Source organism: Balaenoptera acutorostrata, chromosome 4, assembly GCF_949987535.1.
Source record: "Balaenoptera acutorostrata chromosome 4, mBalAcu1.1, whole genome shotgun sequence".
Classification (NCBI taxonomy): domain Eukaryota; kingdom Metazoa; phylum Chordata; class Mammalia; order Artiodactyla; family Balaenopteridae; genus Balaenoptera; species Balaenoptera acutorostrata.
The window spans coordinates 7,485,008-7,507,466 of NC_080067.1; the positions used below are offsets into that span (position 1 = coordinate 7,485,008).

The window sequence follows — 22,459 nt, forward strand, 5'->3', positions numbered from 1 at the left end:
GAGACAGAACGACAACTATAATCTGAACACAGGAAATGCTACTTATGTGGCAAATGTAATAGAGAAATAAGAAAACTGCTTTACTCTCTACGGAAAGAAGCTTAGAACCGTTAAAAGGCAGCCACTGAAATACATGAGCTTGCCCAGAGTTCATTACCCACTGAGGGGCAACATTCAAACTGCAGTTTAAGTGCTTCTGAACCTTCCTCCCTGGAGGATACCAAAGGGTCCATGTCCTGCCTCAGTCTCGTGTGCTGGTTGCCTTCAGGAAATACTGAAAATCAGGTGGCTAGGACTTATGTGCAAATACTGGACGTTCAGCTAAAGCTCATTAGAATTATCCTCTACCTAACGTTTGAGATTCGTGTTAAACTGCAAAAAAAAAAAAAAAATTGTTCAGTCCATTTTCATCAGAAAACCATTTTTGTTGTTTTGGGCCTCACTTATTTTTAAAAATTAAATCATCTTTCCTGAGATACAAATTGGGTAAACCAGAAATAGTAACAATAATAAAAATCCAGTTTCTCAGATAAAACAGGATTTCATCAGTCTTTGCTCAAAGACTATAATATAATGGCTCCTCTCTGAAACTCTGCTGTCTCGCAGTTCTCCCTGGCAGAACCCTATCAGACCTAGAATGCCTTTTCAAATGATACCTTCCACCCCCACAAACCAGTGCTACTCCAGGCAGAATGAACTCCCTCCTTCCTGTCACTGCTCCGTGACAAGTCATCACCTGCGTCCCCAGGCTCTCACCAGCACCCAGCCTCTTAGCTTAAATTTTGGGTTCTTCGCACTGAAAATTCATTTCCAAGGCCAATGGTGTGGCACTGCAACTTCCTATCCCTTTGACACGTTTCATGTATTTGAAAAATATTTAAATGATTATTCACATGCTGGAGTTCTGGCAGGTGCGAGAAGCAAGGTGCACAAGAGCATGCACATTCTACAAGAAACTGAGTACAGAGGCACAAAGATCATTCTGCAGGAGGCCTCTCTGTTCCCGGCCGGCCCTGCTCTTGGGGTCTAGTTCACTCTAGCCGAGACGGGACTGATCCGCCAATCTTAGCAAGGGCTGGGTGGGACTTCCCTGGAGGTCCAGTGGTTAAGACTCCGTGCTTCCAATGCAAGGGGCGCGGGTTCAATCCCTGGTCGGGGAACTAACATCCCACATGCCACATGGTGGGCCAAAAAATTTAAAAAAGGAAATGGCTGGAGACGTGGGACGAAAGAAACAGCCACGTGACTTCTCCTGCACCACTTCTGGGAAGATGGAAATTGCTTCTGCACCACCTTTCCCAGCCCCCACTAGCATCCTGGCAGCCGAATATACAAAACAAAGCATCCCTCCCGCCCCATGAGTCTCAGGTGGGATGAGGCGAGGCTGAGGCAGAGTCAAACTCATCTCAGATGGGCTGGACCCACGGAGGCTCCCAGAGGGAGCTGAGAAGGATGGGGTCCTGCTTTCCTACCCCTCCTGATCGTGTCACTGAGGCAGGCTTTGCTGTGTGTATCCATCAGTCTCAAGCCCTTGCATCAAACAAAGACCCACAAGAGCACTCCCTTACTTTGGGAAATGGGTGAGGATTAGAGTCCGTTTCTCGAGCGGCAGTTTGTCTTTCTCCTGCCTCGCCTGTTCCAGGAGCTGTCGTCTCATGACGGTGAAGACAGAGCGGAGCAAGGTTCTCCCGAACACCTGGGCGGTCTCGTACCGAGGCAGACTGTCACAGAACTGGGGCACGTTGCAGTAACACAGCCACCTGCAACCAGAGGAGAGCACGCCATCAGTATCCCTTACGCCCCAGACCATGTGGAACACCCGAGGATGGCTACTCTGCATCATCAACCTCAGCAGGAGAAACCAGGTCTGCAGTGACCAGCAGAAGTATCACCACCAGCTAGTAAAACGTGGGAATTAGGTTAGCTCACCCTGCCATAGCCACTTGGGTCCAATTCTACTAGAATCAGTCCATTCTGCAGCATCCTTTAAATAGGAGGAGGAATTAAAGGAGAAACCGAGGAAGTCCCTTTTGCAGAAGAATAAGAACTCCCCCATCTAATCCTGTAAGTAAAATTTAAGGCTTCTTTAAAATGCCTACGCAGCATTCACACACCTCCACAGCTTTGGTGGGAAGATAAAGATCTTCAAGACTGTTCAAAACTCAGTCAAAACGCAGGAAGTAATGAGCTTCCACCATCTGTGTCTTAGGTACGTTTTCAATGACTCAGACTCAAAGTCAAAAATGCATTTCAGCGTTGCACACGGCTGGAGGAGTTCCCGGGACGCAGAGGGAAACCAGGGCTTTCCTGAAACCTGGCCACAGTTCTGGGGCACACGGGCTACGTAGAGCATATGATTGAGAAAGCTCGTTCAGCCAAGAGAAGCTAGAAAATGAGCGTCCATCCACAACGGACCCACCTTCTCCAGGGTCTCCCGGAGATGCAAGCCCTGAAATTCCCGGCAACATGGGCACCCAGTGGGGCCCAGAGGGCAGCAGAGACCAGGGTCAAGGGTCGAGGCTTCATTGCCCAGCTCCCGCTCCTTGGTAGCAGATCCAAACATCCGCTTCCAGGACAGGACTGCTTTCCCCAAATAAAACCCTCTCCTCCCTGTGTGCCTTCCTGATCTCATTTAAGATGGGGGGCCGTGCTCCAATGCGCCCAAACTGCTGAAGGACGCCCCAATGAACTGTCAGCCCCTCAATAAAGAGTGGAACAATATTCACTTACTCACGCTTCTTGACTTATTTTTTATCTTATTCTGTATTACTTCTTAGTTCTCCTGTGTATGGGGTGGAACTGTTTCATCTTTGGGGAAGAAACCTTTCATCAGTGTTAGTTCATCCACCTAGATTCAAAATTAACCTTAAAACCCTGCTACGATTTCTGTTCTCCTCTCAACTTTTCTGTCCTAATAATTCACACCCAAATGTCATTTTATGACGCGATACCCAGATGGGCATCTTAAGGGCTGCACTGTATCCTGTCAAGTCGGAAACAGTGACCTTGGGAGCAGAAAAAGCTAGGAGGTGCATTGATTTTGTAATTCATAAGGCACTTCATATAGAAATTCATCACCTTCGAAGCCAATCTTTGCTGGAAGTTAGCCTGTGGCCACTAAATGAAGTTAAAATATTTGGAGTGGAAGGGAGGCCAGCTCCCAGGGAACTAATTATGAAACTACAAATGTAATCACAAACCATAATCATCAGTTCAATTTCATGAGACTTAGGCTATCATAAGATTGTTTGTAAATGTTAATGATATTAAAAGTATGTCCAATCTGCTGCAATGGAAGATATATAAGGATTTAAGGATTTACACCAGTACTGTCCAATAAAGCCTCTATGATGATAAGACTGTTGTATACCTGTGCTGATAGCCACCAGCCAGGTGTAACTACTCAGCACTTGTACAAATGAAGAGCTTAATTTTTTTTTCTTCTTTTTTTTTTTTTTTTTTAACTGAAGTACAGTTGGGTTACAATGTTATATTAGTTTCAGATGCACAGCAAAGTGATTCAGTTTTATATATACACATATATGTGTATATACATACATGTGAATATATAAGTCTTTTTCAGATTCTTTTCCCTTATAGGTTATTAGAAAATATTGAACATAGTTCCCTGTGCTATACAGTAGGACTCTGTTATTTATCTATTTTGTATATTGTAGTGTGTATATGTTAATCCCAAACTCCTAATTTATCCCTCCCACTCTTTCCCCTTTGGTAACCATAAGTTTGTTTTCTTTAAGAGCTTAATTTTTTTTTTTAATAAATTTATTTATTTATTTAATTTTTGGCTGTGTTGGGTCTTCGCTGCTGCGCGCAGGCTTTCTCTAGTTGCAGCGAGAGGGGGCTACTCTTCGTTGCGGTGCGCGGGCTTCTCATTGTGGTGGCTTCTCTTGTAGAGCACGGGCTCTAGGCACGCGGGCTTCAGTAGTTGTGGCACACGGGCTCAGGAGTTGTGGCTCGCAGGCTCTAGAGCGCAGGCTCAACAGTTGTGGCGCACGGGCTTAGTTGCTCCGCGGCATGTGGGGTCTTTCCAGACCAGGGCTCAAACCCGTGTCCCCTGCATTGGCAGGCGGATTATTAACCACTGCACCACCAGAGAAGTCCCAAAGAGCTTAATTTTTAATGTTACTTAATTTTAATCAATTTAACATTAACTTTCAACCAACAAGGGCCTACTGTAGAGCACAGGGAACTAGCCTATGATAAACCATAATGGAAAAGAATCTGAAAAAGAATAGATTTATATATATCAATATATCTGAATCACTCTGCTGTACACCTGAAACTAACACACCATTGTAAATCAACTATACTGAAATTAAAAAATACATAAAGGAAAAAATAAAAATAAAATAAATAAAATTTACTTTCAAATGGAAACGCTGTGAAATATTTTTCCATTAAACAAAACTTTACTGTTTTGGTAGAACCCCATTTATCTTTAACCACTTAAAATTTAGTGAATGAATTTAAATGTGCTGTAAGTATAAAACACACAGTGGATTTGGAAGACTTAGTACCAAAAATACAAAAGTAAAATACATCATTAGTAATTGTTCATATTGATTCCATGGTGAAGTGATAATATTTTTATATATTGGGTGAATAAAACATTATTAAAATTAATGTCCTGTGTTTATTTTTTTAAACGTAGCTACTAGGAAATGTTAAATCACATATGCGGCTCATTTATGTTGATCATATTATATTGTATTTGGCAGTGCTGATTTTGTGTCTAGAAGAGCATTTCCATCTATAGGGGTCACAGATGTCGGAGACCCTACTTAAAGACAGATGCTCTTTCTGCTATGGCAATGATAGGCTATAAATATTATCATAAAATCATAAAATGTTGTCCCAAAGTGCTTAATAGGTCATTCACTCTCCCCAGAGTAGAGGAAGGCAGCATAGATTATCTAGTAAAAATTTTCAAATAATAGGTTGCCATTCATTTCCTCTGAGAATTATTTTTATAGACCTCAGTTTACACTTTGTAGTTTAGTTTTGTTTTTACTTGCAAGACTAATCTTATTTTATAAATCTGTAAGGGCACAGTATGAAAAGACAGGAGATGAGTCAGCGTGTGGTGTTTCGGGGACTGCTCTAGTAACTGACACAGTCCAGGCGTGTGGTGAGACAGAAAGAAGGAAACGAGAATGAATGTGTGCCTTGTCACTACTCACACGCTCCCCCAAAGACTAACCTAGAGGAAGAGATTATACCTAAACGACTGGTTTCAGGTCTTCTCCAAAGAAGTGAAAGGACAGCTCAGGGATCTTTGTATGCCTAACGGTGACGGCATGGGCGTGCAACTGACGGACTGTTCAGACAACTGTCTCTGACTTCTTAACGGCATCGTGATTTGCAACCACCTTGCTTTCTTTAAAACGTGAATAGAATTGGAGAACTTGACTGCAGAAGACCATGTCATCCTACTTACTTGCTGGACTGAAAATCCTAAGGTTTTCAGGAATTAAGTGACCTCTCCCAGTTCTCCCAAACTAAAAGGCTAGTTACTTTTAGAGACCAGACTAGAAGCTAGGTCTCCCGAGTGCCAATCCACTGTTCTTTCCACGCTCCATGATAAATACTGCCCTAGATTTACACACCTAATTATGAATGCCCAGGAAGCATGGTGACAGGCTATACCTCATACAGCAGTAGTTATATACAACTGTTTCACCAAAATCAATTTAGTTATATCTAACTTGCTCAGTATTCTTACAAAGCATCTCCCCAATATAGGCATGACCTCTAATTTTGAGAAGGTCTGCACAACCGAGAATCTAAGGCTAATTATTTGCCACTTTCCTTTAGCATATTCTGTTGGTCAGATGTATTTTAAGAAGTCGTATTCCTTTGACACTTTATTTTCCAGTTATTTCCTCGTGAAATTATATTAGCACACCATCATGGAATTCAGGGAATTTCAAAATATTTGTCCAGATTTTTTTCCAACACCACAGTGATTTCTGGGGGACGTATAAAGGTGTACTTAATTTATACTTATATAAATTATTAAGGTTAAGTATTTTAACATTAATATACCAGATATTTTTAACATATAAAATATTTACGTTTTTCCTTAAGTCAGAACAGAGAGGATAAGTAATTTAAGCAGCTCTACTGTTCAGTCTGCATTTAATTTTTTATTGGCTAGATCCTCACAGGTTAGCTTTGTGAGGGACATAATCGTTTTCTGAGTCTATTCTCTTCCACGGAGAATCCTGTTTCTCCCCATCTTCATGCTGATGTGCACGCCACGAGTTTTCCGCCCCTCAGTCCTAATGGCTACAACTGCTATAAATTACATGCTGAACCAGCAGTCCAGCTCCTGACGTTCACTGACACGTCACCTGGTACCTGCAGCTGTAACAGGACCTATTTTGGAGAAGATGGTATCAGGGAGACACCATGCCGCGGCGGCGTGTGGTTTTTTAAATTCCCACGTGGTCGAAACAAGTCTCGCTTCTGATAATGTTCACAGGTTGTTCCTCTCTGCTTCCCTTTCTTCCTCAACACGGCGGTGGGGGGGAAGCCCGGGGCGGGGGCGGGGGCGGGGGCGGGGGGGGGCGGTTTGGGAGGAACATCTACCTTCATTCCCTTATTATTCACACAGGCTCCTGATCTCCGGCCCGCCTAGAAATCGGCAGGTTGCAGGACGGGCTCACTCGAGGACCTCGCCGCTTCTCTTCCCTACATCCGACTCCACCCTTCCGACTCCACCCTTCCGCCCTCGGCTGGGGCGAGGAGGTGGGGCCGGCCAGGACCCTGAGGCTGTCTCTCAGCGCCCTTTCTAAAGTGACTCTCAGGGCTTCCCTGGTGGCGCAGTGGCTGAGAATCCGCCTGCCAATGCAGGGGACACGGGTTCCGAGCCCTGGTCTGGGAAGATCCCACATGCCGCGGAGCAACTGGGCCCGTGAGCCACAACTACTGAGCCTGCGCGTCTGGAGCCTGTGCTCCGCAACAAGAGAGGCCGCGATAGTGAAAGGCCCGCGCACCGCGATGAAGAGTGGCCCCCACTTGCCGCAACTGGAGAAAGCCCTCTCACAGAAACGAAGACCCAACACAGCCAGGAATAAATAAATAAAAATTTAAAAAAAAAATAAAGTGACCCTCAAATCGCTACCCTCTCATCCCACTGCACACACTCCAGCAGAAGAGTCGCACGCTGGCAGTGACTGAGCTTTGGAGGGCGTGTGTTGGGGGGGAAAGCATGACTAGCATCTTCCCGGCGCCTGTGCTGTGCGCCAGACGCCATGCACGGGCCACTTCAGGGGACACACAACAGCCATGGGACCGGGCAGAGGAAGAAACAGAAGGTCCAGGAGGCGAGGTGAGAGCTCCAACACACACACAGAACTGGGGAGGGATGGAGCCATGGTTCAAACCCACCGCTCATTCCAGAACTCGACTTCTATTTTTTACGACTCCTTGAGTATTCGTAAGTGCCGCCCATTGGTAATTCCCAAGTGCTACATAGTATTTTTATTCTGTTTTCTAAAATACAGCATTGACTCCCGTGCTGCTTCACAATTAATTCTCCTTCTTGATGAAACAATTTTTCCTCTCTTAAGGGCGGCAAATATTGGGATTTCCCTGGCGGTCCAGTGGTTAGGACTCCGTGCTGCCACTGCAGGGGTCACGGGTTCAATCCCTGGTTCAGGGAACTAAGATCCCACAAGCTGGCACGGCCAAAGGAAAAAACAAACAAAGACAGACAGAAAAAACGACAAAAAGGGAGGCAAATATTTTCAGGGATTTGGCTTTGACAAATATTCAGCTTTGTCAATCGTTCACAGATGGAGTTAAAAGACACGTAGAGTTCTACTATCTCAGCTCACTTTAAACAAGAGTAACAATACTATAGGAACTACTGTTAATATAAAGCTCTGAAATGAAGGTGTGAAAATGAAGACATAATTTAAAAAGTTGATGTCGAAGAAATCTGTAAATCTTGACAATGATTAAGATAAAACACTTTATACCTCAAATTGTATATATTGTAAAAGGGGAGAAAAAGAGGGAAAGGGGGTTTTAACTCACGAAATCAGGTCAGTGATCAGAGAGAAAAGCTTATCTTCGACTACAGCCATTCCTCTTTGTCATCCGCTGTTACGGAAAATAACCTGGGTACAATTGGTCTTTACGAGCTGTCAAAAAACACTGCCTATTTTAAATTGGGGGCGGGGGAGAAACCCTGAAGCAAGCTTGATATGCCTATAAAATATAAATGGGAAAAGTTATAAAAAAGGTGAACAGAATGGATAATACAAGTCCCTGTCGTACTTCAATAAAAATAAATGCAAGTCATTCTATTTTGTAGGGCCCGTGTTTATGACTCTTAAGTCAATTCTATTATTCTGCAAGTCATACGTAACAAAAATAAATTCCCACTTTAGAAAAAAAAAAATGTGTAATTCTTGGATGTGTAATCCAAGAATATGTTTGATGTCCACCAACAGGGACATGATTAGGTAAATTACAGTACATCACTTCAACAGACTGTAATACAACCAGTAAAACGTCTGAATGGGGGACAAAAGGGATGCAAATTTTGTATTTTCTTTCATTCTAACAAATGGAAAATATCTATTTAAAGGGACAATGGCTGTAAGACAATATGTATAATGATACTATTTATACCATGCTGCTGGGACTATGGTGATCTTTCCTTCTTTAAAAAAAAAATTTTAACACTATTATATTCACAGTCATTGCTTTTTTTTTGTAATGATGTCTCTATATAACAATTACAGAGTCATAGTATAATTATCTAGATCAGCAGTGCTCGATAGAAATACCATGCAAGCCACACATGTAAATGTTAAGCCATGCATTTAAATTTCCCAGTAAGTCACGTTAAAAAAGTAAAAAGAAACAGGTGAAATTAACTTTATAATATTTTATTTAATTCAGTATTTCCAAAATATTACCATTTCAACAAGTAATCAATATAAAAAACTATTAAACTATTAATGAAATACTTGACATTCTTTTTTTTTTTTTGTACAATCTTAGAAGTCTCCATTCATGCCAGCCACACTTCAAGGGCTCAGTTCAGGTCTAGATGATTTGGATCCCTCTCCCTCCAAAACATCATGCTATTAATGAAGAGTAGGAATCTGGGGAGTTAAATTAGACGTTCTCTCTAACTGATGGAGTCCCGTGATAACCGGGCAACCCTCTGCTTGCAGAGGCAAGTAGCAATGTTATGTCTGCAATGTACTTTATGGGCCAGAGAAGAAGAACCGGCCATCTGCTTACCTTGTATAGTTCTCCTTGTATCCAGAAATATCATCGTTGGGAGATCGCAGTCTTCGTTGAGATGGAGCCTCCAGATGCCAATAGTTGATGCGGTTCAGGAACATTTTTGCCAACTCAACTATTGTTTGCCTTTCTTTGGATGGCAGGTGACTAAATTTGTACTGTACAAAGTTATTCACACCCTTAAAAGGAGGAAAGGCAATTTATTCATGCAGCTGTGCAGTCCTGAACACTCACAAAGTCAGCCCCGTTGGTGGTCATTAGCAAAAGAAAAGACATTTCTCTATTCACAAAAAGCTCTTTCCTTTTTCCCTGTTAGAAAACAGGAATGCCCAGAAGGAATCATGCCTCAGATCACAGTCTATGAAAAGTGACAAGACACAGAGGCTGTGAGTTGCAATTCTATGCCTGCTGCAATCGTGACGTGCTAAAGGAAAATTCAAAATCGCGGACCGAAAAAGTCAAAACCCCATAAACAATAAAATATGGCTATTTTGCAGCATAACGCTTGCTGTACTGTCAACACAGTAGCTCACATATAATGAGATTCTTGGGTAAATATAATGTTTTTACATTCGTAAAATTTTAATTTCTGAACTAAACCACTACAATTTGAACTTTTACTATCACTCTGTCGGTTTTAGTAAACCAACCAAAAGAAGATTCTTATTCAAAATTATGGCCTTTTAAAATAATCTGTGGATTTGTGGATTAACTTAATCTTTCTTCAGAACACTCCCATCTAATTTAATTTCAAATAAAGGAACAATGAATTCTTATTGCGTAGGGATTGAAGACAATGTTTTTTTCGATGAAAAACTGACTGATAAAAATCCATTTATCTGTGTCTGATATCATGTCTTCTGTAATTATTCTTATCAAGAAATGCAGTCCAGAGTATCTGAGATTCACTTAGGCGAACAATGATGGGCCAAAAAAATTGATACTGATGAGAGATACTGACAACACCTAATAGAAAAGCTCTATACATATCAACAGATTCCCCAAGTAAATCTCGGCTTCTTTGCAGGAATCATAATGTACCAGGAAGCCAATTTCTGGAAGCAAAATCTCATTTCTTTTCTGTGCTTTTTACTTGACTTACAATGTTTTTCACGTTGCTCCTGAATTCCCTCGCCTCAGTAGACTTTTCAACAGTGCAAACAGAGGGACAAAGACTTAATTTTAAAACATCAACACCAAGAAAAAGCCCATTTCATGTGTTCTGACGAACTACATGCTCTACTTAATTTTTGTCTTTCCCAAACACACAGTGAATTCTGAGCATTCAGCAACCCTAAGAGACAGAAGCTAGATCATTTATTACATTAAGTATTCACTTCTGATCCAAATGGCCCAAGACAATTCCTACAGACTTTGAACATCTCTAAGCCAGCAATGAGGATGAAAATGAAAACGTTTGTTCAGCCTTAAAGCAATAAAAAAGGGGCTTCTCTTGTATCTCTTTACCTGTTCAATGCTAGGTTTCTCAAATGGGGGTTTCTTCTCCAAAGAGCCTTCAACCACAGGTTTTCCTCTTTGTAAAATAGACTTTCTCAAGAGCTGTAAGGAAATCATTTAAAAAAAATCAGTCAGTGTCACATACACACACACACACACACACACACACACACACACACACACAGACACTATGGAGTCTCCAAGCTTACAATCTTGCTGGGAAAAAAAGGCCACATTAATCTAGAAAAATGGTACAGATGAACTGGTTTGCAAGGCAGAAATAGAGACACAGATGTAGAGAACAAACTTATGGACACCAAGGGGGGAAAAGGAGGATGGAATAAATTGGGAGATTGGGATTAACATATATACACTAATATGTATAAAACAGATTACTAATGAGAACTTGCTGTATAGCCCAGGGAACTCTACTTCACTTTGCTGTACAGTGGAAACTAACACAACATTGTAAAACAACTATACCCCAATTAAAAAAAAAAAAAGATTACAAACATTTTCTCCCATTCTGTTGTTTGCCTTTTAGCTTTATTTATGGTCTTTATAATTTTTTTTATTTTAATTTACTTAATGTGTCAACTCTTCCTCTTTTTGTTTATCAGAATTTAGGTCTTAACGATATTTCTAAATAATATTAATAATGTTGTCTTGGTTAATACTAATAATATCATAAAAGTATTACAAAACATTAAAAAAAAAAAAAAGAGGCCACATAATGGAGCTGGGCCAGGCCATACCATGCTGTCTTCCCACATACAAAAGGAAAAAAAAAAAAAAAAAAAGGTTGGAAGAAGAGAAATTCCAAATAAGTTGCAAAGGCAGTAAGTGCAGTATAAAGCCCAGAGGATGAGAGCTCAGAAGTCTGCCTTACCGAGGGAAGATGTCACAGAAGAGGCAGGGTATAAACTGAGTCTGGAAGGGAGGACAGACATGAAACACAACAAGAGGATGGAAAAGCATTTGCAGGAAGGTGAGGTAGGAGGTTAGCCTTGGAGAGAGGTTAAGGGCTCAGTACAGTTGAGGCTACATCAGTTGGAGGTTAGAAGCCCCGTTTAAACTTTGACGTTATTTTTTTCCTAAGATATTTAGTCAACCAAGATGTGGATTAAAAGTAATAAAAGTAGGGCTTCCCTGGTGGCGCAGTGGTTGAGAATCTGCCTGCCAATGCAGGGGACACGGGTTCGAGCCCTGGTCTGGGAAGATCCCACATGCCGCGGAGCAGCTGGGCCCGTGAGCCACAACTACTGAGCCTGCGCGTCTGGAGCCTGTGCTCCGCAACAAGAGCGGCCGCGATAGTGAGAGGCCCGCGCACCGCGATGAAGAGCGGCCCCCGCTCGCCGCAACTGGAGAAAGCCCTCACACAGAAACGAAGACCCAACACAGCCATAAATAAATAAACAAACAAATACTTAAAAAAAAAAAAAAAGTAATAAGAGTAACAAATTTAGTATTCTTTTTTGTTTGTTTGTTTTTGTCTTTTTGCTTTTTTTTTTGGCGGTGCGTGTGGCATGCGGAATCTTAGTTCCCTGACCAGGGATTGAAACCGCGCCCACTGCAGTGGAATGAATTCCACTGGACCACCAGGGAATTCATTTTAACATCTTATTTTGAGACATTTTAAGCTTAGGCTTTTCTCTAAAGTACACAGTGTCTCACACACACACACACACACACACACACACACAGCCTTCGAAGGGAAGCTACCATATTCTATTTATCTTAATTACATGTCAGTAAATCCTGAGATCAACAAAATGGGTGCCTACCAGGTAACCCAATTTGCCTTCACGCCCATGACCAGAGCTGTGAGGAGCTAAACACTTTTCGTGTTCTGGGCAGCCGGAAGCACACGGCGGCGCACCACACACCTTTCCTGCTCACCCTCCCTTCCCCACTCTGTTCGTGGCCTCTGCTGACCCAGAGGCTGGTGGACACTGCGGCCTCTGCACACGCCCATCCAGGCCACTGCAGGTGTGCTCACGCTCTGGATGGCCTGATTTAAAGCCCTGAAAGGCCGAGGTCCACTGTGTACGCAGGGGCTGTGTGTGACGGCTGCGTGTCGCACACATAATCCAGGGCCCAGGCCCTTCGGGGAGGAATTCTGTAGGGCTCTCAATTGGCAACTTTCACTGTTGAGGTCTTTTTTCATTTCCTCTCCATCCACAGAATGTGGGCCAAGTGTTCTGGCATCTCAACGCCCATAAAACAAAAACGTTGCTCTTAATCCCTGCCATTGGAATTTAAAGCCCTCAAAGAGCAAATATCAGAGAGAAAAAAGAACGCGGAACCACTCATTAAGACCTAGTTTGAAAATAAATTTGATCTTGAAATTCTTTACCTTCAACCTTTGCTTGAACCTTCAGTAACCTTTACACATGGGCCAGTTATGATACATGACCATGCATTCATTCATTCATTCACTCACTCACTTATTCATTACATATTTATTTATTTATTACACATTTATTTACATCTTTCTCTCCTTTCTCCACTGATTGCGTTTTCAATGGAAACAAAACATGGCAAACTTTCTCCCAGGAGTTAGTGGAAATAGACGAACCCCCAAGGTTGAAGAACACCCTGTATGCCCCCTGAGCCGGGTCTTATAAGGACCTCATTTCCTTCTAGAGGTACCATGTAAATTACTCATATGTAGTATTTGCTGATCTTATCAATGTATCATGCCCATCTTTACAAAAATAAAGGTGCTATAATGATAAGTTGTTGTATGTGTTTCTAAGGATATAAACAGACTGATTACCAAATTTAGATACAAATAATTCTGGCTGCCTACTTTTCTGTCCAGTTAAAATAAGACCATTTGGGAACTTGACCCACTGGCGGTTTCAATTTGGAGGTGGACGGATGAACTGAGGAGATGTCGAATCTCCGCTTCTTCATCTACACAAGGATGAAGCTGGGAGAAATAGGTATATACGAAGACTTTAATAATAGCAGCAAGCATTTGCTTCCTGACTTTTGCCAGGCACTGTCTGTGGTTCTTTATCTGTATTACCTCATTAATCCTCCTAACAACCTCTTGAAGTAGGTGCTATCATTATCTATAGATAAGGAAATGCGACTTGCCTGAGGTCACATTCACTAAGTGATGAAGCCAGGATTGGAACCCAGCTAGCTGAGCTCCAGAACCACGCTGACAAGCCCTAGGATAAAATGAGCTTCAGGAAGCAGCTTTTCACCGAGTTCATTTTCAACCTCTAAGGCAGAAGCTTCCAAAATGCTACTAAAATGCACAATAACATTTTGATTTAATTTAATTATGGAGACATAAGAGACACAGGAACTGCTTTTCCAAAACCAAGAAACGGATGATTTATAACTTATTTGCCCGAAGAATGACTTTGGGGGAGGAGAGGGGAGAATGCTGAATATTTTGGATTTTGTTCTCAAGAGCAAATATATTTGCATGGCTAAAGATGAGAGAGGTAAGAAAGGGAGAGAGAAAACATACTTCAAAGCGGAGCAGTGTTTTCTGGCCCGTTGGCTGGTTATAAACAGAACCTAGAGGAGGCCAACAGGATGGAAACCTTCCCTTCCAGCGGGGCGGTGAGGAACCGCCCGCCAGGGAGCTGAGTTCCAAGACAAATAATAGCTGCAGTCATGCAGACGTTGTTTTCCTTCAACTAAGGCCTTTTTCCAAAGAAGCTCTAAACAGTATGAACCTGCCAGGGTTCAGTCCAGATGACTCAGGCCTCACGGTCATGTCAACAAGTTGTCACCTGGAGCAGCCTGGCACCTGCTAATGGCTGTGGTCTCTCTCCCTTGCCTTTTCCTCCCCCCCACACCCCGCCCCAACATTTACCGTTTCACTGTTAATAGCCCCACATGACTCCAAAAGTTGAAAATATAATTCCCTCTCCCACTGCTGTCCCCCATTGACCCCAAAAACCCCAGTAGTACAATAAAAAACAAAAGTTAATTAAAGGGGGAAAGGGAAAATTACATATTTCAAGTAAATTCAGACCCCTCCGCCCTCGCCAGAGTTCTAAGAATTGGGCATAAAATTTGCCCTGAGATTCCTAGCAGCCAAAGCAAAAGAGGAAACTCAAAGGAAAATGGATCTCTCCTCGTCATATAAAATGAAGCCCAGCCCTCATTAGGAGATGCAAACTTTTCCGGGCTGTAAGCCCCGAGGGGAAGGGGAGTGTTTTGGGTTTTGTTTTTGTTTTTCGAGATCCTTATAAGGGTTACACAATACAACATAATCAACTGTGCCCTCGGTAGCAGGTTCTGGGGCTTTTTAAATGATTCCTTCTGTCGGCCTCCCTTGTGCATCTATTTTTGGCAACCTCTCCACTTTCCCACCCCCGGTTTCCCTCCCCCATCTGTCAGTCCTGATTGCCATCACCAGCGTGGGGAGACCCGTATCAGTGGGAAACGAGGGGCTGGGACCCAATGGAGCTGAGGCAGAGCCATGAAGATGCAGAGGCGGGGAGTGGCAGCAGGGTTAGGTGACTGGTGTCAACAGGCACAGAGAACAGCGGTAAGACGCCAAAGCAAATCTGGAAATTCCTGATTCCTCCCGTTGAAGAGTCTAAGCCTTAGCAGCCTCCCTCCAGCCACTTCTCCCGCCTCCCCCTGCCGCCTGGGCCCCACCATGCTGGGCGTCACATCCAGCTCACTCGGTACATGGTCTACACGCCCCTGCCTGGAAGGCGCTTCCCCGGCCCTTTTCAGGGATGGCTCTCATGCCCCCGCTGTAGTTTCTGCTCAACTGGCATCGCAGACAGGCCTTTCCTAACTGCTCTTCCTTAGTACCACATCTCCGCAGCCCCCAGCATCCCTGCCATTCTGATGCCACTCACCCTGCTTTGTCTGTCTTCACAGCACTTATCACCACCTGCAAACATACTGTTGACTTGTTGATTGTCTGCCTCTCTTACTGAAATGTAAACTCCATGAGGGCAAGGACTTTGTTTTGCCCACTGATCTATCCCTCATGCCTACACGAGCGCCGTGCATAGAGCAGGTATGTGGTAAGTCCTTGTTGGATGGATGGATAGGCAATGGAAAGAAATCTATAAGCGCATAAAGATATTCAACTCTGTGTACAAGCAGGAAGGCTCTCGAGGAGAGTGATGTGCTCAAAGTACGGTGGGTCATTTTAGAGAGTCCCTCACGGAGAAACACATGCTTCTGCAAACCCGAGGGCCAGACGTATCTAAGCTGAGAGCCTTCCCACGTGACCTGGCCCATGGATAATGAGCACATTTGAACAGTGAGAGAAAGAAGAAAAGCCCTTCAAAATGTGGAAGTCTCACCTTGAATAGGTAGAAATAAACTTGTTTGGTATCTGCATCTTCTTCCTTGTGGACACAGGTAAAGAGATATTCCACATCCAACACGATTCCCAGGAGTCTGTTCATTTCTTCCTCTGACACATTCTCCAGGTGGGAAACGTGAGCGGCTTAAGATAAAGATCAAAGGAACACAGGTGAGAAGTAGATGGAAACCACGAACAGTCTCCATTTTAAAATGGAACATTCGGGAATTCTCTGGCGGTCCAGTGGTTAGGACTCCGTGCTTTCACTGCAGAGGACCCGAGTTTGATCCCTGGCTGGGGAACTAAGATCCCACAAGCCGAGTGGCACAGCCAAAAAATAAAAATAAAATAAAAACGGGACTTCCCTGATGGCAAAGTGGTTAAGAATCCACCTGCCAATGCAGGGGACATGGGTTCGAGCCCTGGTCCGGGAAGATCCCACATGCCGCGGAGCAACTAAGCCCGTGCGCCACAACTACTGAGCCTGCACTCTAGAGGCCTGCGAGCCACAACTACTGAGCCCACGTGCCACAACTACTCAGCCTGCGTGCCTAGAGCCCGTGCTCCGCAACAAGAGAAGCCACCGCAATGAGAAGCCCGTGCACCGCAACAAAGAGTAGCCCCTGCTGGCCGCAACTAGAGAGAAAGCCCGCGCGCAGCAAAGAAGAGCCAATGCAGCCAAAAATAAATAAATTTTAAAAATAATAATAATAAAATAAAATAAAATAGAACATCCTCTCCCAGGAACCTTCTGGAATGTCAACCCATCAGACTGCACTGTCAATAGAGGAACTTTCTGAACCCCTATAAGACTGATATCTTCACACAAAATCGACTTATAACTGTAAGAGACCACCACCTTGTTAAGCACGGACCTCCAGCTCCAACACTGAAAATGACCAGAGGCTAATGTACGGTTTTAAGATCTGGAACTTGTTGGCACCAAGTCTGGGGACGACGGTGTTAAATTCTTATATGTTTCCATATAAGCCGATTTTCATCGTGCCAAGAGGGTCCTGTGGTCCTACAGGCTGGATCCAGGATTTGAGGACTGCGGGTTCAGAAGGACCCCAAAACCAAGCTCCCTAAAGGTTTAGCTCTAAGTCCTGTGAACAGTTCTGGTGGCCAAGAATATCACGTATCAGGAAAGACCAAAAAAGAGTGTCAGTAAAAACTGAATGAAGGCCCTTTTCCTCAGCCCTCCTGAGATGCAGTGAAACCTCACTGTCTCTGCAGCAAAGCCCCAAAGCCTGTCTGAGTTTGAGATTCAATGTCCTCCATGGTCACGCTCCAAACCCACCTTTCCTGCCTTTATTCTGTTGTCTCCCTATCATTAAGTGGCATATCCATCACCCTCCTCCCCTCCCACACCCCTGTCCTCTCTTCTTCCCAAATCCAGCCCATTTTTCAAGATGAACATGTTTTATCCTCAAAATAATCCTATGAAGTAGGGATGAGTAGCCCCATTTTACGGTTGAGGAAACTGAGGCTCACAGAGACTGAATGCTGTTTCCTCCAATGTCAATTGGCCAACAAGGCAGAGCTGGGGTCTGAAAGCAAAGGATGTTTGACCCAAATTCTGAAGCACCCACACGCATATTTTTTGGATGATTAGGTGATTCACTTCAAGCCCCTTTCACTTGAAAGGGGCTCTCTTTAGGTAAGCCATCCAATACCCAACCAGGAACCCAGGTGCACCTCTGGGCGGGACCGTGGCTCTCAGGTCTGTGTCCCCAGAACTTATTACTATGCTCACTGTGCTAACAGGCACTGCCCTTCAAGAGCGATCCTTTCAGGTATGTTGACTGAAAATGCTTGAACCTAGAAGTGCTTGAGATGACTTCTAAAGAAACATTAAACTATGGAGAAGGGTAGGCTTTTCCTTGCCTTTTTAAAGGGAGATGGAGTTAAAGATTCTCGAGGAACAATCCAGGTGTCAAGCATGGGTCAGGCTACTCCAGAGACCAAACCATGAAGCCCAGTCCGAAGTCTGGGATAGAGAACGCAGCTGGTACCCCACCCAGATCCCCTTCCCTTACCGCCTCAGAGCACATCTCCTGGCCTCCAACTGCCAGCAGCTCTGTTCCCTCCTGTCACCATAATCTGCTCTGCCACCTACACGCCCCTCAAGAGCAGCCTTCAAGTTAGCGTATAAAGACCCCAGTTGCCTCGCCCCTCGGGGGGAATAACTCTGAGCTAAGTGCTCCAGACCAGCTCTCACATCTTCGCCACAGAATTACCCACCTGTTGCCCACAGCGGGAACTGGCTTAATAATGCACCCATATCGGCCACCTTCTCCTCCTGGTCTCACATTCCCACTCCCCTACCTCCATCGCAAATAAACTAGGACTTGCACTCTAATCCTTGTCTTTGACTCTGCTTCTCTGGGACCTCAAACGAAGATATCCGATCAAAAGCATTTTCAGAGAGTTAAGAGGATTACACACCAAGAGGGTGGGCCTTCCACGCGTCCATGAGGAAGCCAGATTAAAGGGGTTCAAGTTAGAGGGCCAGAGGCCACCCACCTTTCATTCCTTTCTAATGCAGAAAAGCAATGGAAAGGCAGAGGGAAGGGCCCAAGTCACGGGCCATTGGTGATGAGCGTAGGTGTGCACACACCTACATGTGCACGGGTGTGCACCTCTAGACAGCGTTTCTAACAGGGAAGAGGGGAGGAAGATTTGGTGAGGTCTGCCTTAGGTACCACAGATACATCCACAGATACACCTCAACTTGACAACGCCAACACTATATTACTACATTATGTACACACGAACGTCAGTATTCAAATCTATTACTTTCTACTTGGCTCTACAATATGTGGCTTCATCACTTTCTAATAGATGCCCTTTTAGGTAGAACATTGGCTGGGTCATCTTGTTTTCTCAGGAATGCAAAATTTTCTTTGAGGTTAGTCCGAAGCCTTTGGGAGACAGGCCTTACTCTGACAAGTAGGTCAAAATTTTTATGTCACTTATTTACAGAAACAATTTTATTTAAGACTATTTTGGTCTTGTAATGTTTTAATCTCTTTCCAGTGATAAGTTATGAAAGCAATCAGTCTCCAATATAATATAAATGCCTTCAGATTCTCCAAAATATGAAACAGTCTAATTAAGGTGCTAACATATAGTGGCTTTAACTCTAGAAGTATATGCCATGATTCATTTTTGAAACCAGTGGTTCACTTTCTTTAAGCCACGAACGCTTTGCCCAGATAAATCCTTAATCAGAATTTAGAAAGAGTTGCTCTTTCTAAACAGAGGTTGAAACAGAGGTTGGAAGCTCCAATTTTCAAAATGGGGTGGGAGTTGGGGGGGGCCCAGCATCCCCTCCCCTTGTTGGGGCTCTAAGCTGCATGGTTTGAAAACCACGATATTCTGAAGAGTAGACTAGATAAAACTTAAAATGCTTAAGACATGAGACCTGAGGAGGTCCATTTCCTTCTGATTCTGCACATAAGAAAATCCATAATCTCTCCTCCAAGCTCTGTGTGTGACCCCAAGTACAGAGGACTAGACCTGGAGATACGGGGAAATGGAAACGAAGCTGCAGGTTCCCAGAGGGGGGAAGGGAGAGGCTGTGCTGGAGAAATGGGGGTGTCCCTCACAGCCGAGAGGGTAGGAATCTTCCTCCAAGAATAAAGGAACGGTGGGCCGGGGGTGAAGGGAGCTATACTGAGGCAGAAGCATGACAGTGCATGAAAAGGGTTAAGCTTCCTAGAATGAATGATGGAGATGATGCAGGAGGGGGGGGAAGATCAGATGAAAACAGAGGGAGTGGACCATCTACTTTAGAAGGAAAAAAGCAGCTCTGGACAAGTTGCCATGAAACAGAAGCTTCCGTATAATGAGAAAGCCGGCACGGGCAGATACGACCCCACTGCATCAATGCTTAGTCGCCTGCACCTGCCCCGTTCTCAGACTCTCCAAGCATGGGCCCCTTTCACCAACACTCCTTTTCAGTCCCTGAGCATCTAGCACTCAGCTTTTCCCTCTCACCAAATCCACATCACCAGCTAACGTCTCCTCCAACCCAAATCATCCATCCCCACACCCTACCTCACCACCTCGCCATCCCAACAACCAGTGCACCACCATCCTGGCAAACTTGACTCCAGGATTAAAATCCTCATGGCCATCCTCAAAACAGCAACTCCCTCTTGCCAAGGAGCCCGGCACTCACTCCTTCACTGTCCTTCATCCCCCAACCAGTGCCACCACCAGACGCAGCTGAGCTTTCCCACCCCTACCTTTGTGATCACTGGGATCTCAAGCCCACGGCACAAAACAACCCCCAGACTGCTCTGCTGCCATGGGAGTCTCCCTAAAGCCCCACTGTCCTCATCAACCCCATCTCCACCAAATCCAGAGACGTCTCCTGACTCTTGGGGGCAGCTGAGCAGAATTAGATAGAACCCACAGTCAACACCACGTCATGCCAGCACCCAGATACACTTCACTCTAATGGTAAAGCGAAACTACTTACTGAACTCGTATTTAACTAAAAAGAGCCACTTATTATTGAAAAAAAACAAACCTCTTAATGTTTTCCAAAGAAACCTTTTTGATGCAAATAAGCTCCCTTCGATGAACCAAAAGCATATTTTCTTTAAGAGATAGGCCTCTATTATTTACAAGCCTGGAGGCATATATTAAAAAAATAAAAATCTGTAAACTACAATGTACAGATCTATAGCAGTTAATCGGCCACAGAACTCGTAACACTGAGTCAATGCTATTTAAAGCTTTGATACATGTTCCCTAATGTATCTTCCCAATAAAGTTTGCATCCAAGTCCATCATATCAGCAGTGTGCTAGAATACCCCTTTCCCCACGCTTGCCAACAGTGAAGAATCATGCTCAGTCATTTAATCAGTCTTTTGAAAATTAATCAGGGTCCCCCACTGTTTTGATTTGCATTCGCTGGAACGCCCTTGGAGTTGTTTGTTTTTCATTTTACTGGCCATTTGTATTTGTTCTTTTGTGCACTACCTATTCATGCCCTCTGCCTGCTTTTTCAGGATGTGGGTCTTTTTCTAATTGCTTGAAAGAGCTTTCTTGTCTATCCTCCTGGATTTCATTGGGGTTTTTGTTTGTTAGGTTGTGGTTTGGTTATATAGGAATTTTACATTTTTCAGAAAGTCAAATCTATGTCTGGCATTTCTTTAAGTTCTTGCTTGCAAAGGTCTTTCCCACAGAACCAAAAGATGACAAAAATGTATTTTCTCCTAGCTCTTCCACAGGTTTGTTCTTAACATTTAAAACATTCCTCCACTGAAACATCAATATCACAAAAGACCAGAAAAAAAGAAAACAAAAGGCAGAGGAACTGTTCCATGTCAGAGAAGACTAAAGAGGCCGGCTGTGATGTTGTGATTTATATAAAGAAACATATATTTGGTCTTTGTCCCCTTTCCTAGCACAGTGCTAAAACTCTTGTAATTTCATAAGTAATTCCAAAACTCTTGGAATTTCATAAGTAAAGGTGAAAGGACTGTCTGTTGTTATTCCTAACGTGTCCCTTTCGACCACACCTGAGCTTCTGTGAATGGGCTTCTGGAAAGCCCCTACTGATGGGGGCTGGTTGCCAGGGGAACCAAACCAGTGATAGGAAGGTTGGAACTCAGCCAGCCCCCTCCACCTCCCCAGGAGAGAAGGGGGTCTGGAGGCTGAGCTAATCACTAATCCATTACTGTGCCTACGTAACAAGACCTCCGTTAAAACCCCTAACTGAAGGGCATGTGAAGGTTCCAGTAGTTGAAGCCTGGAGGTGCTGGGAGGGCAGCTCACTTGGACAGAGCAGAGGAGCTTTGGGCTCCTTCCACCCCACCCTGCTCTGTGCATCTCTTCCATCTGGCTGTTCCTGACTTGTATCCTTTTTATAAAGAGCCAGAAATCTAGTAAGTAAACTGTTTTCCTGAGAACTGGGAGCCACTCTAGAAAATCATCCAAATCGAGGAGGGGGCCGTAGGAACCTCCGATATACAGCCGATCGGTCAGAAGCACGGGTTAGGACCTGAACTTGGGATTGGCGTCTGAGCCCTTCCCCTGTGGGGTCTGTGCTAACTACAGGCAGATAGTATCAGAATCCAGTTAAGTCGCAGTGTCTGCTGGAGAGCTGGAGAACCGCTCGGTGTGGAAAAACCTGCACATCTGGTGTCAGAAGCCTTCCGGAAGTGCTGGGTGTGAGAAGACTCACTGTTTTCCGTTCACATGACAACTAAATACATATGTAATTCTAGACTGGGTGCTTAATGGAGAGGAAGATACGCTCTAAAAGACATTTTGGGGTCAACTATAAAACTGGAATACAAGCAGTAGATTAAGTATTACATTAATGTTAATATTTACTGAAGTTGGTAACTAAACTGAGGTTATGTAAAAGAATATCTAGGAATTCCCTGGCG

General features: G+C 43.9%; 1 protein-coding gene across 2 annotated transcripts in view; it reads right to left on the minus strand.

Moving 5' to 3' along the window:
* The window catches only part of KAT2B (lysine acetyltransferase 2B), a 103,788-nt gene that overhangs the window by 37,847 nt on the left and 43,482 nt on the right, over positions 1–22,459 (minus strand). For both annotated transcript variants that reach the window (XM_057545641.1, XM_057545642.1), the window contains exons 3-6: positions 16,047–16,192; positions 10,756–10,848; positions 9,286–9,467; positions 1,569–1,760 (exon numbers count right to left, since the gene is read on the minus strand). In XM_057545641.1, coding sequence (XP_057401624.1) covers positions 1,569–1,760; positions 9,286–9,467; positions 10,756–10,848; positions 16,047–16,192 — 613 coding nt within the window. The remainder of the gene's footprint in view (positions 1–1,568; positions 1,761–9,285; positions 9,468–10,755; positions 10,849–16,046; positions 16,193–22,459) is intronic.